The 17,372-nt window shown below is 40.5% G+C and overlaps 1 protein-coding gene across 1 annotated transcript in view; it reads left to right on the forward strand.

The window, feature by feature from the left end:
- Positions 1–7: 7 nt before the first annotated feature.
- sh3rf1 (SH3 domain containing ring finger 1) overlaps positions 8–17,372 on the forward strand; it is a gene marked incomplete at its 3' end in the record, with an annotated part of 24,208 nt that continues 6,843 nt past the window's right edge. Inside the window, exons 1-6 of the mRNA XM_010786573.1 lie at positions 8–35; positions 521–822; positions 4,371–4,466; positions 9,952–10,254; positions 11,593–11,708; positions 14,586–14,756. Coding sequence (XP_010784875.1) covers positions 8–35; positions 521–822; positions 4,371–4,466; positions 9,952–10,254; positions 11,593–11,708; positions 14,586–14,756 — 1,016 coding nt within the window. The remainder of the gene's footprint in view (positions 36–520; positions 823–4,370; positions 4,467–9,951; positions 10,255–11,592; positions 11,709–14,585; positions 14,757–17,372) is intronic.

Raw genomic sequence — 17,372 nt, forward strand, 5'->3', positions numbered from 1 at the left:
TGGAGTTATGAGCTCACAGAGGTTACGGGGGATTTGTATTTATTTGCCTAACACTACAGGGATCCATATCTTGCCCATGCACCACTGACGCTCCAATAGGTCAAAACCATTTAACCCATTAGGCACAGTTGCCTCACACAAGTTATGGTCTGTGAAACATTTGTTTCCATATCAGATCTTTTCGTTCAAGGGATTTAAAGAAACCTAAAGAGATACATATCCTGTATTTCTCACTAAAAGTAGAAAGAAGTTGTAAAATAGAGGAAATGTTTTGGTATAGAAATGTTTATGTGCTTTATTTTACTTTATGAGAATGTTGTGACCACTCTGAAAGTCCATTTAGCATTTACATTACTTGTAGAAATTATAGGTGGAACAGATAGATCAAGGTTTATTAAAATTCAGACCTTAATCTGACTGTCGGACAATAAACGGATAGAGTTAACTCTACAAAGAACATCTTGGTGCTCCTAGGGATATGTTCGCTGCTGTGTTTTGATATATGTAATTGCTTGTATAGTAAGTGTACGTCTCTCTGTTTTTCAGAGTATCCCAGCGCTGCCCTGCGGTAAAGCCCTTTACTCGTACGAAGGAAAGGAACCAGGCGATCTCCAATTCTCCAAGGGTGACATCATCATCCTGCGACGCAAGGTGGATGAAAACTGGTACCATGGCGAGCTCAACAGTTGCCATGGTTTCTTGCCCGCTAGTTACATCCAGTTGCTGCGTCCCCTGAGCCAAACTCCACCCCAGGGCAAAGCACTGTACGACTTTGAGGTCAAAGATAAAGATCAGGATAAAGACTGTCTGGCCTTCAGCAAGGTAACACACACACACACACACACACACACACACACACAATTAGATTACATGTCATTTGTTAGACCCTTTTATCCAAAGACTCAGTACTGTGGACAATCCCCACAGGAGCAATTTGGGGTGAAGTGTCTTGCCCAGGGACACAACGACATGCTGACTGCAGTGGGACTCAAACATGCTATCCCCTGATTTGAAGTCCAGTACACTACCCACTGAGCCACAGCCACCTCCACGCATGCTGTACACACACAAACACACTTCACTTTTATATGAAACACAGAACAAATATTATTCGAACGGCACATGGAGAGTGCAGACCTATGCTAGCCAAGGCCTTCCCCATAAGGGAAAAATGATGGGTGTATGCTCCAAAATAAATTGAATTTACCCTTGGCCCATTCTACACCCTTGCACAAAGTTTCTTGAACCACAGGCCAGTAGTTTCTGCTGAAAAACAAACAAACAATCCACAAACATAACCTTCTTTGCAAGGGTAATAATGTGAAATATGGATGAATCAGTGGAGGGAGATTAGTGAAATGGCTAAATTTACAACAACAGGTGCAACAAAGTGCATCTCTAATCTGTGGTTTGAAAGCAGGGGGATCTTTGTAGGACTCTAATAATGTATTACTGCTGCCTAGCCCCTTTAGATTGGCTCTCAGACTGTTAACCAGAGCAACTTGGTAACCTTTTATTCAAATTTCTATTTCTGATTTGGTTCATGTTGTCAGATGTTTAATTTTGTTTCACTTTATGTCTTGAGTCAGAATACCTTGTTAGTTTAAAAAAATATTTAGTCAACCCAATCATGTTTTGTTAGTCAAGTTTTAATGTATTTTCGGTCAATAGAAACTGTTAAAATATGTTGTAGTCCCAGACCCTTTTGTTGTCATCATAGAAGATCATGTCAGTCCTGATATCGCACACACAGTACTGGAAAATAAAATTGCTGCATAAAAGAAACATTACTTTTCACTGCCTTAGCCATTTGTGTGTTTGTTTGATGTAAGGTGGTAATGTGCGTGTCATTGTCAAGTGCAGTATGGCTGATGGACATGAGCTTCTTCAGACTTTTTTGTTTTTCTGTTAAAGTCAAAAAGGCTTGCATATTTCTGGACAAGAAAAGAGCTGGTACTTTTAGTTTTGCCTTAATTTAACATTGATTTTGTTCTTACAACTTAACTTCAAATTATGGACATGAAAGGCTCTGCAAGTCAGTGGGTCGGATATGAGGTTGGAGTTGACAAAGAGTAGCAGTTGTTGCCTGCAAAGCTTTTTTAATTACTCATAGTTACTTATCTACTCTTATGTACTCTAGTATTTTTGGAATATAGATTCTGGCATCTAAGATGTATGCTCATTAAAATTAGTGGATTTTTATTTTTGCAATGGGTTTGGAAAATAAATATTCAACCACATGAAACAAACAAACCTATCCTCTCCATCTAGTAGGACACTTTAGATTGTCACTTCTTGAGTAATACATTATGTTGTGCCACTGATGGTGAGGTTTTTTATGTCATGCTGACCTGCAAACTAATTCCACCAACCGTGGTCGAATTTCCATTTAAGTGAAGCAAAGCGATGTTATGTTTGTTCTGGTTGCCAGTATTAATTATAAGTATATTTTTCTCTAAATGCAGGAACCTGCATCTATTTGTCTTCATGTATCCTGTTGGTCTTGTGGGGTTTTGGATCTCAGATGTGAGAGGTAACATGTGAAACACTGGGAGCGATCTCAGCGAGGTGTAGTGCGTCATCATCACCCGAGAGATGGAAAGTGACAACTGGAAAGTGCAAGAAAGTAGGCACATACCTTATGTTTGCTTTTTCTGACCAAGGCTGCTTGTTAAGTAGCAAAGCGTCATGCTCTGCTAATTAACAAGCACAGTGTCTCTCCTGCACCTGTTAAAGTTGATGGCTCTTAGGATTTATGCCAATTATCTTCAGGTGTCACTGTCTTCAGGTCCCTTTTGATATAGATGTCTTCCAATTAAAAAAAAAAATAATGTGTACATGTTGGATTTGGGGAAGGTGTTCTATGGATCAGTTTAGAGTAGGTTCAAAATCATTTCATACGGTATCAAACAAATTATACTTTCAAAGGGATGGAATAGATCAGAGAAGATACTCAGGGGCAAATTCACAAAAGGATTCTACAGCTTTATCTGCAGCAGTTACCCTGCACACATTAGACATAACGGTACTGTGTCATTTTCTAGAGCACTAGCAAAGATTAAAATACCCCCCTTAGTGCTTTCCTTGGTGCTCTTGTGCTTTATCCATGGATTTAAATGAGCTGATATGTAGGTCTACATTTGACGCCAAATTGAGCCTCATTGCAAATACAGTCTTCAGGGAGATGGTGGTAACTGAAGAGCATTTATAAGGTGTGTCATGCCAAGACAAGATCAGTGGCTGTAATCTTTTCTTTGTGAATTCACCTGTCAGTCTTTTTAAAAGTATCTATGCAGGTTGGGTTTGGTGTAAAAAAGTAATTTGTATTCTGTGTATGTTTCTGTTCCTAAGAGCTTGTAATTTGTTCCTGCTGTTACACAGACTCATTTGTTTGAGGACTGAACACTCTCTCTGTCTCTGCCCTGTAATTGTGTGTTTGTGGAGGAAAGAAGATTACTACATTACAGCGTACAGTACACTTCACTGTAGGTGCTGTAGGACTAATCACAGTAATGCAAAGCATAGATACCTTGTTGCAAACTCACTCTGCTTTACATCCTGATTAACGGATAATGACGAGAATTTCAGAGTTCACATCATTCGGAGTTTTAGGGCTAATCTAATCATCAGGTTCATGATTGAAGATTACACAAAGACATACACTCACACAGACACGAGTGTCCCTGGGGTGCGCTGTGTGTGCGATGTCATGCAGAAACCAGTGTCTGTGATATTGTTTTTTCATGCGAGAGACAATTTCTCAGTATGATTAATAAACAACAGTCATTTACCAGCATTATCACTGCCTTCCCTAATGGTGTAGCCAAAACCTGCATGTGCATGGGAGTAGAAGAGCAACTGAGGGAAAAGGAAGTGTGTGGTGGGGTTGAATGAAGAACATAATATGTTTCCATGTGTGTCGGATATAATGTTGCTGAAAACATTATAAGATAAAAAATGAAGGCAATTGAAATGAAGTGAAACCAGTATCTGCCTATCAATCTAAAAACATATCCACGCTCGATTTGTAGTCAATGAGCTACAACTTGCAAAACACCATTCGCCATCATTCCTGAGTTAAGCAATCCAACAGATGGACATACAAAATGGTGAGGAAAGTTTTTTTCAAACCGTGTAAGGATTCAATAGACAATTTCAGAAGACACAAACATCCACTCACAAAGAGTTTGAGATGCTTTGTTTTGGCCAGTTTCTGATAAATAAAGTGTTTTTTAAGTGATGAAGACAGAGAGCCGCCTTTATTTCTTTATTTATCCTTTTCTTTACTTTATTATAATACAAATGGATTTGAACACATATGGTGGACCTACAATGTGCCTAGTCTCAATACTCATTTCCTCTCTCTCCAGGATGAGGTACTGACAGTAATCAGGCGAGTGGACGAGAACTGGGCAGAAGGCATGCTGGGAGACAAGATTGGCATCTTCCCCATTCTCTATGTGGAGGTAAACCCACAGACATTACACAGAAACACACACAAAACACTTACATATCAGGTTATTTCAGAAATAGCTGTAAAAGCAACAGCACAACACCTTCAGCACAGTATTTTCATTTATCATAATGCTACTTTTTAAATGAAGAGAACATTTTCTTTCTTGGTTGAAAGTATATTCTGTGTACTTTGACAAGAAACAATGTCAATGTTTTGTTTGTATGACTGGAAATATTCCCAGTATGTTGCTAACATCCATTAAAAATGTACAAAAACTTTTTTGCGGTTCACAAAAGAAAGATGGATATTAAGATAAACTTTATTTTCCTCCTTTAAACATAGAGATTGCATGTTTATCTTCATTGAGGTTCCACATGATGTTTCAGTATGAGGATATGATGTTGTGTTTTCTATGTTTGTCCACCTATCTAAAGAAATGCCCTACCAAATATTAACATTTCCCCTGGAATATAAATTGCGTTATGAATGCTGTTTGAAACCAGGCGGAGGTGGAGTTTTTTTTAAGGGATTTCCTCTCAGTAAACGGATAAAACCCCCATCACCCGAAACATTTTACCGTCTTTCGTAGTGCCATGCCTGTCAAGAGTAAAATATAGTTTACTTTTAATCCCTGTGCAACTGAAGAAAAAAAACATGCACAATTTGCTCTGCATCGAATTTAAGGCTTTTAAGCCGTAGTAAATAAGCAGTTGGTAGAAACTGGAAAGAAAGTGTTCTTCCTTACGTTTTCTGTAAGCTGTCTCTTTTCATTTCATCACCACAAAATTGAGTGTGAGCTAATTCTCTTGTGTCCCTGTTGTAAACAAACGATGACACATTCAAAACAGATGCATGTTTGCAAAGCAATAAGACCCAATGTACATGTCTTCTGAATTGTGTATTCATGTACTGTGGCTTAGAGAAATTCATTTACGTAGAGATTAAAGAGAGACACTAATGAGAGGACTTCTTCATGCTGCAAACATTATTTTCCTTTGATAGCCACATCCCTACAATCAAGCTTCTCTTTTCTGTTTAGCCATCCTTTCATCATGCGGCCCTCTCAACACACACCATCTCTCTCCCTGGGATGACAGCCTGAACGGGTTTGGACTCTTGGCTACCCAATCATGTCGCTGAAATTAGCTATTTGACCAAACGGCTCTCTTAGGTGATGACTATTAAGCCGTACAGAAGGCTGTGAAAGGCAGGGACAAACACACACAGACACACTGGGTCTACTATTAGATAGAGATGCATCAATTATTTAGAGCTCTCCATCACTCTGACACAGCAGGGGTTACAGGGGCATGTCGTGTGTGTGTGTGTGTGTGTGTGTGTGTGTGTGTGTGTGTGTGTGTGTGTGTGTGTGTGTGTGTGTGTGTGTGTGTGTGTGTGTGTGTGTGTGTGTGTGTGTACCCAGTGGGAGCTTAATGAGGGGGGCCCAGCTGGACTGCTGCTGATCTGTGGTGTGTGTGTGTGTGTCTCTCTGGATATGAAGTAAATCTTCTTGTCTTAATTTCCGACTGCTTGTATTCTGGATCAACAGACTTGAGATGAAGGATTTGCTGCTGATAGAGATGCCACTGAAATGGTCATAATTGCATGGAGTTGTGTGTAGTTATTAGGGAATGTTGTACACATATTCGATTGGCCAGCACCTTGCATTGCTGGTTGATGTTGCACTGACTTTTAGCCAAGTTGAACTATTTTTGCTGAAACAGGTTTCTTGGAGCCCTCTGCCTCCGGACCACCGCTGTGCCAACAAATGTCTCATTGAAGACAGAAGATCTGGTATATTGCACAATGCTGATGTCACTTTTTTCCAGGCTGTGCTATTAGATACATGATAATAGAAACAAAGACACAAAGAGTACTGGTTTAGCTTTGTCCTTGATTAAAATACCCAATGTTCTGATATTATCGCAAAAAAAGAATCAATAGGATAACTTAAATTACTGAAATCAAAAACATTAATTAGCTTTTCCTACATAGGTTGAGTCAAACAAACATGCAGTTTTTAATAATCTATTCTCAAATGTATTGTGGTTAAATGGCCAAAAGAGACAGAAGTGTTGCATCAGAATTACTCTTTTTAGCCGTTATCCTCACTGTACATATAAAACAGATAATTAACTTGTCAGGAATTAGTTATATAAGCTAATTGCAGGATAGTAGGTACTGAATGTGAGTTATGTGTTGGCAGTCGTGGATGGATTCGCTCAGAGTTTGTGTTTCTGCTGGTGTGGGTGTATTTGTATCTCGATCAGGAACATGTTTGGATGGTTTGTTGAGTTTATACACCTGGTGTGGATTTATGTTGCTATAAATAAACTACCAGAATTGAATATGGGTGGGTGTGCTGAGTGGGTTGGATGGTGTTGTATAAGTTGATTTGACGCCAGCTTATATGCGTTTGCTTTTGAGTGTGGATGGGTTCGGGCAGATGTGAGGTTGAGTCATGCAGATGGGAGAACAGGTGGACAGGTTTGTCATAAATGTGGGTCAGATGGTATAACCCGTGTCAAGGACACCTCTGTCCCTTTGTTTCCCTTTCTTTCTCCCTCTTTCACTTTATGCATCGACCTGTCTCTGCGGCAGGAGGGAGTTGGCACACACCTGCCACTGGGTACGTGTGTGTGTGCATGAGCATGCATGTATCCTGCCGGCTTACCCTTTTCGCACTGCAGATATCAGCTCATCAGCTCGAGTTTCAGCGATACCTGGGGAGAGCACCCTCCCTCCAAAAGACTCACAGAACGGAGAGTACAGTTAGCGCAACACAAAATAGATGACCTTGGAGATTTCATCCGGCCCAAATCAGCAAGCGAATAATTGTCTCAACATCTCTCTCTCTTACACACACACACACACACACACACACACACACACACACACACACACACACACACACACACACACACACACACACACACACACACACACACACACACACACTCCCTTGTGTCCTTTACTGCAGCATGACCAGGCAATATAGCAGTGGTTGTTAAAGAGAAACTTCCTTAGCAGTCATTTGTGTGTGCGTGTGTGTGTGTGTGTGTGTGTGTGTGTGTGTGTGTGTGTGTGTGTGTGTGTGTGTGTGTGTGTGTGTGTGTGTGTGTGTGTGTGTGTGTGTGTGCGCGTGTGTGCGTGTGTGTGTGTGTGTGTGTGCGCGCGCGCGCGCATGTGTGTCCGACCTCTAGTCCGCCTCATGAGAACAAACTGAGTTGTATCTGCAGCATCAATCCATCATGCTTATTAGCATATGATTTGGCATTGATTAGCATATCTATTAATATGTAAATGAAACATCACCAACGCTGATACCAGACGGGTCAGTCGTGTCCACTCTCTCTCTTTCTGCCTCGAACACACAAACACACACATTCGTAAAAAAAAAAGAAATGCTAAACTTTGTCTCCAGGGATAGTTCAGGAGTTTGACGTTACGCTAAGCAGACAGGATTTTACATTAGAGGACTGAAGATTTTGTCTATTTATGTGACAGTTTATGTGTCCCTGTTTTCACATTGGCCTGTGTGCGGATTCTTTTAGTGAATCCGCATATTAAGCCTTGAGTTAAACATATTTCCTTTATATGCTTGCTTTTTCCTCTGTAGAGACAAGGTTTTAACACCGTGCAGAGGTAATTATAGAGTATTAAGAAATATCTTTCCTCTGATGTTATTGTATATAACATGTATGTACCATGTTGCATAATTTATTTAAGTATGCTCTGAAACAAATATCAGCCATTTTCACACCAACTATCCCTGAGCCCAGCAAAGCCTGATACAACATGGATGATCCTTAGCACATAACATAAAAAAGTGTCTTGAAAAACACACCAAAACGGTACTGCTGAATGAGGCAGAGGAGGTTAAATTGCAAGCAGCAGGTAGTTGGGGAACATTGAGGAGCAGTGTGAGTGTTGGAGTGAGCAGAATTAATGAGCGCCAGGTTGCTTCTGAACCTAGCTAAACTACCGCAAAGTCCCATAATTGTCAACACGCTGACTGTTTTTCCATTTACAACCAAGACATGCTCTCAGCCACAGGGCAGAAAAACACTAAAGCATCACGTTGTGTGATAGCTATATAGGGGATTGTTCAGCTTTTATAAGTTATTGCAACATGCTGCTTATCTGTATGTGTATGGAACATCCATCCTTTTATTTTAACAACTTTATTTTCACTCCACTCTGATAAGAAAAGTCTGAGCTCTAGCTTGCTAAAATTACACATGGAATTAAACGGTGTTATGTACTACACCAGTAATTCATTTTGGAAGTGAGGAAATTATCTGATCCCCATCACAGACCGCAAATGAGGATCACATAGAGAACAGAAGATCACAAATACGTATATGTCCTCTTGCCTCTTGTGCTATTCATCAACCTATCTTGTTTTGGTGTGAGTTGCAGAGTGTCTGAGACATTAGATACAGATATGTGACATCTCTCAAATCTATTATAACTAGAAATATCGTTACTTTTGAAAACCCCAAATCAATGTCTTTATTGCCAGTATTGTTTACATCCGGTGCCATGTGAACTGTCCTTTTTAACAGAGCACAAACAATTAAAAATGCCAGACACACATTTTAAATGATGGTGCTCACACTTGTTTGGATCTACAAAGCTTTGTAAAGTGCCTGACATACTTTTCATTTACTATTAAATTACTATAATTAATATTGTCATGTCAACGTACAGTGACAGAGGGAGCTTTGGTACCTTAAACTCCTCAGCAGTTTCTAACAACAACAAAAAACAGCCCACCATATTATTATAATCCAGATCTGTGACCAGATCATGTAATAAATACAACTAATTATGGACTCTTTGCTGGAGGAAATGTTTACTTCTTACATGTGTTGGGGCAATGATAAAAGCAAAAACATATTCCTAACAGTCAATTAGCATTGTTGTGGATAAAAACCTCATTAGGAAAGCGTAAAATTAGAGATTTTCCTTTTTGCTTAGATGTGCAGTGTGTTGCATAATCTCATTCCTTAAGCTTTCAAATATGCTATTTTGAGTGCGTCTGCTTGTGATTTGGTGACTGCATTTGATAGAAATGCATTGATTTAAAGGGTGTTAATATCTTACATCTTGACATTCTTATAGGTACAACAACATTACTTTGTTCTAAAGCATTAATTAATGCATTCATCTAAGCATTAATTAAACCAAAGTTAGGTGGGAAAGAACGGGATGCTCATGTTTCGTTATGTTGTGCGTGGGAGTTCTTTTTGACAAAAGCAGACAATTTGTTTTACACAGTCTCACTGGGCCAGCTGTTGTAAGTGATGATTGTAATGCTGCTCGTTTTTGAAAAGCTGCCAACAAAAACCAGCGAGGAAAGGCCACAAACACTTGTTCTGGATGTGAACCACTAAGGACTGAAATGTAACACCTCTCTTCTCTCTTGTCCTCCCGCTCTCCTCGCTCTCTGATCTGTCAACCACCTGCTTCTCCTCTTCCTCTCCTCTCAGTTAAATGAAACAGCGAAGCAGTTGATGGAAATCGACAAGCCCACGTTGACTAACGGTCCAGGTCCCAGCTCAGAGCCAGCCCCGTTGGGTCCCTGCTCTCCTGGTCCCTCCCCCAGCGCCTCGCCGTCCAACGGAAATGGCCACCGGAGAGGCGAAGGGAAGAAGAACGCCAAGAAGAGGCATTCGTTCTCCGCGTTGTCAGTCAACCAGAGGGCCGCGCAACTCAACAACAGACACAGCATGGAGATCTCCCACCCTGTCCTCATCAGCTCTTCGGACCCCCGAGCTGCTGCACGCATACAGGTACACACACACACATACATACATACACACGCACACACACACACACACACACACACACACACACACACACACACACACACACACACACACACACACACACATACTGTTATGAGTGTTTATATGAAGCAGTGATGTTAATTACATATTTTTGAAATTAAATAAAGATACTTCAGTGTAAATGTAAAGTTTGTGCATTCAAACTTGAGTCAAAGTGTGTGAAGTATATACACAAGCATTGCAGTACTTCAATTATTTTCAGGCCGTATGTGGCTACATTTGACCATTTGACTAATCAAATACAGTATGTGAAAAAAAATGCATACAACAATTAAATGAAATGTAAAAACATTTTTTTTATCTTAATAGCAATTTACATATCTGAAAAACTATTTTCCTGCTTAATATGTTTGGATTATGGACATGTATGAGTCCAGTTTGTCACACATGTAGGCCATCAAAACAAGACATCAGTCCTCTCTAACAGATTATCACCATTATAGGGTTCTGCAGATTGATTCAACCATATACAATATATAATGATATGTTATTTTAAACCTGCAATGTTTTCCGGGTTGACACAGTGCCAATAAGGGCATAAATTAGGCTTTATTTCATTTTAAAACAAGCCATTACTGCACAAACTGAAACGTCAGGCAATTAGTCTACATTAATATACAGTATGTATGGGAAAGGAAATATCCTGAAGGTTGGCTCCTTTGTTATTTTTGCTAAGCAGCATTTCACAAATGTTATTAGTGAAAATTGAGCTGATTTAATTTACTTATTTTAATCTAAATATGAAAAGAAAATATATGAGAAATACTGAAGGATAGGTACATTATAACTGTACTTAAATGTGTCACCTAAATGAATTATTTAATTTCCTCCTCTATTATGTATTTAGTATATGGATAAACTTGACATTTTGTATTGCAATTTCCTGTCAACATGTATACGCTGATTTGGATCAACAGTATTTGCAGTACGCCTCGTTTGAGCCCAGCTTATTTCTTGGTTTGGCTCTAAAAAATATGCTTTAAATATGCAGTAAACATGCAGGTGTCCCCTCTCCACTAGATATTTTATTAACTTTTCCCCTATCACAAACTCTGACAGTTGGATGTGCCTAACATCATTGCTCTTTCTGATAGCTGGAAACTGGAGACACATTGCTTCTGCATTCATTGCCTCTGGATGCATTCACACCTGGGTTAAATGCGTTTTTGAATAACACCCAGGATGCATACTGAAAAGCTGGAAACGCTGCTGGCATATATTGGAGTAATGTTCTCTTTTAAATGGAAGCCACCTGATTTGTATCTCTCTGTGTGTCTGTAGGATGCATCTCACCCGGGTCCCTCTCCCTCCTTGGCAGGGGTACTGGTGCCCCCCAAAGTGGCATCCATAACCTCTGAGTTGCTGGCCCACGCTAAGGTGCAGCTGCCACTCAACATGTGAGTACACCTCAGGGTGCTGTCAGCTCTCCCACCTGCGACCCCTCCTTCTTCCCCCTTTCTGTTTTCCACCCGAGTGGATACGAGCCCTGAGATCCAAGCATGATTTCTAAACCTGCCTCCTGGCAACGTTTAAAATATTTCCTCTTTTGTGCCCAGAGTTATTGGCCACTTTCCACCATCTCTGCAACCACATTTACTCCTCCACTGGTCAACGATCAAATCCCCCTCAGAAAGGAAAAATACCATCACACACCGTGCCCTCCGTTGAGTTGATGCTTACATCAGTGTTTCATAACAAGGCTTTCAACAGCTCAGCCATCCCTTACACTCACAATACATTTCGTTGTACAGCTGTGATTTGCTTTCATAGGGAAGAGCCCCGGGAAAAGCTAGTTCATCACCTTTTCTTAAAACTATTTCCTCAGCCATTGTAGGTAAAATAAAAAATCATGCCAGGCTTCAACTGTGTCATACCAATGTACTGTCCGGCCCTAATACACACGGGTAAGAGAGAGATGAGGATGACATGAAAGAAAAGATGTTGCGATTACATAACTTATTATTATTTTCAACCTTATTTTTCCAAATCTGCTAAAATATTACAAACCTCTTACACATTTTATTTACAATAGATGGGTATTACGAAGCATTGTAGCGTTTGCTTGGAAGCTGTCCCAGTGACTTAAATGATCTTATCTTATCATTTGGTGAATGGATTAAGAGTGAAAACCACCTGACACATACCAACACAATTCAATTCTGGTGGAAATCTAACCACACCAGTCACATCCAGATGGCTGGTGAGGCGCCAACGCTGAGCAAGACTTGTTCTATAATTTACCTCCTAATTAATCTACCAGGTAACTGCCAGAAACACACAGGTATCTTCAAGGTGAGTGTGTGTTTGTGCCCTTGTAATTCTACCTATTCGAGTTTTAGACCTTGAGAGTAAGGACATTTTGGGATATTTTTGGAAAGTGAGGACATGAGGTCAGTAATCACTTTTTCCAACGTGGGAATTAGGTTTATGGGCCAGGAGGGTCCTCACCAGTATAGAAGTACAAGTGTGTGTGTGTGTGTGTGTGTGTGTGTGTGTGTGTGTGTGCGTGTGCGTGTGCGTGTGCGTGTGCGCGGGCGCGGGCGCGGGGGTGTGTGCGTGTGCGCGTGCGCGGGCGCGGGGGTGTGTGTGTGTGTGTGTGTGGGTGTGGGTGTGGGGGTGTGGGTGTGGGTGTGTGCACATGTGTGTGTGATGTATACTATTAACTGTATACTGGGATCCTGCCTGCAACATTGTCAGCTTTAATTATATCACTTTCCAAATAGCGCTCTGTACACATACACACACACACACAAACGTCCGGAGTAGGCTTGTTCCGCTGATGAGGTCGGACGTTTCCATCTTGACCTGGCAACTATTCCTGTTGCCATGGAAAGACGGGAGACGGTCCCCACATCTGTTACCATGGCAACGGGGAATCAGCGCATATAGGGCTTGTTTACTCTGCGGTCTTATCGTCTTCTGTCGTGAGCCTGCCACTAACATCCTGCTGGGACCAGAAACTTATTTATATGTTAACGCGGAGGCACCACTCATGAACACAGTCTCACATGTAGTGGATGCTAAATTCTGCATTTATCAGCGTACCTGTGAGCAGACAGGTAAACATGGGGTTATTAATTTCCCATTCATGGGACAGCACACAATATGGGAGGGAAAATCATTGAGGCAGCCTCTGGTGGTCACATTAAAACCTCCAAGAGAAATGATTTGAATTCTCCTTGAGAATTGTATAAATCACAGACCACACTGCAACATTAAACCGTCATACATCTTAGATTTGATATATGAGCCTCTGATTCTGATATTTTTACAATGTCTTTTGTTATAGTTCAAGGGCATCATTTATTCCAAATATCATATAACACAAAAAGCCCCTGATTTTGGTCAACTGGTACTATTCATTTTGTATACATTTATACATACATTTTTGGGGAAATTGGTCATGTTATAAATTAAAATTGCAGTACAAATAGGAACAATCTAGTATTTAGGGATTTCCATATAATAACTCCAAAGGCCTCATTCTTTTGCATAGTCACCAGGTTAAAACTATCAAGGAGACTGTAGTCCAAGGTAACAAAGTCGATATAGTAGATATATAGTTTAGTATTGGATTCAGAAAACAATCCTGATTTACTGAAATAAGCTTGTCTTAACTTGTCCTCCCCCACAAAATAAACTTTAAAGGGCGTTTTGTTGTTGCTGTTTGAATGGAATTATTTTCAAATGCTGATGGAGACCAATTACTGATTTCCTACTATCTCTCATATTTACTGTTGCCACCTACAGTTGCTTTCCCACTCTGGGGAAAAGGATGGTATATGGTGGGAGGAACAGCCTCCACAGCTCCTCTCTTTGAGCTGACACAGATCCTACTGTAGGGCTGCTTTCTGAAGGAGTAGGTGCTGCATCGACATTGTGCAGTTTCTCCTCCTCTGCACTGTACATCAAACACCTAAAAAAGAGATATATAAAATAAACACTTCTAGAGAGATTATTAATGAATATTTGTGAGCCATTTTTTATATACTAAAGCTGTTATTTTCCTCTGATTCAAGTTAAAGACCTTTGGAGTTTGGTGTTCTCTCCTCCCTCCTAACAGTTGCTTTTCTAAATGATTGATTTGCTCATTTTCATTTATTTGTTTAGTTATTCATTCATTTGATTTTACTTTGCATAATGCACATTAGGAATAACCCACATGAGAAATGATGGGGATTTAATGAGCAGTTTTCGGAGATTTCCTGCTGACTTGAAAGGGTTTCTTTATTTTTCCTTACTTTTACATTGTGTCTGTTGCCTTTGTTCCACAGATATCTGGCTTTATACGCCTACAAGCCCCAGAAGGCAGACGAGCTTGAACTTAGGAAAGGGGAGATGTATCGGGTGACAGAGAAGTGCCAAGACGGGTGGTTCAAAGGCACCTCGCTGAGAACTGCTGCCTCCGGTGTCTTCCCGGGAAATTACGTCACCCCCGTGTCCAGGTCAGTGAGCTCAGGCTTGGGGAGGGTGTAGATTATCGTGGTGGCACACCTTCCAAAGGAACTATAGCTAGGTTTCAAATGAATCGCACATTTTGAGATAATTGGCAAAAAGTTATTTAATCTAAGTAAGCAGTATGTGGTGCCATATCTTAATTCTTAAGTAGTTTGCAACATTACAGAAGAAGAGGGTGGTCCGTGATAAATAGAGAGATTGTCTCAGCTGAAACAAGGAAAGCACTGTAGACAGAATCAAAGGAAATAGGATAGTTCTATACTTCTTGTTTGCTCCTGTAGTTTTACATCCCTTCAGATGAGCTATGCTCTAGTGTGCGTTGAAGTATCATTTGTTCATGTAGATAATCATACAGTTGCTTAATCTGTTTCTATTGTACACCAATTTTCTACCTCAGCAAATCATGAGATACTCGCTATATCTCAAGATATTTTTTAGCCTCTTGGCATTTCCACTTGGTTGCTGGAAATGCTTTTGAACTGGTGTTGTGCAGTAACACACTTTCTTTGCTCAAGTTGAAAAAGGGACAAAATGTCATGGCAAAGTGTCTGTCAGTAAAAAAAACTAACAACTGTAATTTACTGTAAATGTAATTGTGGCTACCTCGTTCAGGTCAGACAGCTGATGGGTTGGTAGAGATGGTCAGGGAGCTTCTTCTTCAAGCAATCATGTCATTGTCACATTAAAATGTGGTTTTTTTCCAACATTTGCTCCACTTACCAATTGAGTTCCTTCGGGTTGGTCATGTCAAGCCAGCAGCAGTGTAGTACAATCAGACTGAGGCCCTAATTGTGTCCTCACACAAAGGCAGTGGTGGCGCAGTCATTGTAATTTGCATTGACATTTTTGTGGTAATTTTCTGGCTCCAACTGAACCCGAATACACATCAGGCTGAGCAGTGCAATTTTGCTACTTGTTACGGCACGTAATTACATGTGTTCCAGTACTCACGCTGCCTCTTGTCACAGAGGAACGCCCCGAAAAAGCGGAGTCGCAATCTGCCGATACATACTGTATTCCTGGTTCTGATAATGTATTCCTCCTGCTTCGTCCTCTGCACCACACCGTGCACTGTCAGGATCCTGCTTTCATAGCTGGCACTAAAACTGACCAAAAGGATTTGGTCACACCAGTAAAGGCATATTCTTACCAGGAAGGGACTGAAAACTGTGAACAGTTTACTTTTTCAGCAGGAAACAAGACAAGATTTTGAAGTATGTATTAGAGTGGAAACCACAAGAAAATCTATTTTATCCAATCTGTGGAAATCTGTTTTAAAATCTGTTAAAATACAATATAATGTACAAAACAGCAGTCAGCTGATACTGACACTCCCATAGGTCGGGTTACCACAAACTTAGTGTAGATCATCATCATCATCACCACCACCATCATCGTCATAATTTTCATCACCATCGTAAACACTGTTACTCATATCTCTTAAAACCAAATATAGCAGAAAAATGAGTGTGCTGAAATCATATTTGGCAATTTAATCACCCTCATTATTCCTGTATGCGTGAAAACATTTGCAGAGGCTGTTCATCTAATCTGTATTCTGCTCAATGATGCAGTCAAAGAAAAAGAAAGAGAGAGGGGGAGAGAATTAAAGCAATGGTGAATTAGAATAATAGAAAGAAAGAAAATAGAAAGGATTAAATGAGGTGGAGAACAATAACGACACGATGAAAAGAAAGATATGGAACTGTAAGACAGAAAGTATGAGTGTAGGGAAAGGAAAACAGACTGGGAAAGTGAAGAGGTGAGAAAGGCAGAATGAGGTGGGAAGAAATTGAAATACAAGGTAGTAGGAAAGAGGCAGAAAGAGAAAGTGAAATGCAGAGATGAAACGGTTGCAGAAACAGCAGGGATCCCTCTCTGGATATGAATGGCTGTTATACAATCTGAGAGGGAGAGAGAAGACAGGCAAGTAATCAAATGAGAGGCAATTTGTTATTTTTACGAAAGCATACTCTCTCCTTCTCCCTCTTTCCCTCCCTCCGTCGCTCCTTACCTATCTCCCCTCCTTTGTCTGCAGTGCAGCTCAGAACATTTACAATATGTTAATGAGAGGCTGCCAAAGATGCCCACACACACACAAATACACACACACACACACACACACACACACACACACACACACACACACACACACACACACACACACACACACACACACACATTGTGGCTGCTAATTAAGCATGTCAGTCCCTCACTTTTGAATATATTACATTACATTACATTACATTGCATTTAGCTGACGCTTTTATCCAAAGCGACTTACAATACGTAAATTCGACCAGGAAGATACAACCTTGAAGAAAACAGAATCATATAAGTACATCGGCTTTAGATAAGCCAGCCCTTTATTAGTATATAAGTGCTTTGTTAGTAATTCTATCGCTCAAAGTGGAGTCGAAAGAGATGAGTTTTCAGTCTGATGTGGGGTCTGCTACGTGAGCAGACGTAGCCGTTTGTCGAGCGACGTGGGCGTGACGCTTCCCCTGGGTTCAGGGTATTCGTTTTGAACACCAAACGATAGGACCGATGGTTACCACCTTACTCAGGGGTAACTTTAGTCCTGTCCGTCTATCGAACGTGTA

The sequence above is a fragment of the Notothenia coriiceps genome, unplaced genomic scaffold, assembly GCF_000735185.1.
Source record: "Notothenia coriiceps isolate Sejong01 unplaced genomic scaffold, NC01 NC01_scaffold00029315, whole genome shotgun sequence".
In the NCBI taxonomy this organism is placed as follows: Eukaryota; Metazoa; Chordata; class Actinopteri; order Perciformes; family Nototheniidae; genus Notothenia; species Notothenia coriiceps.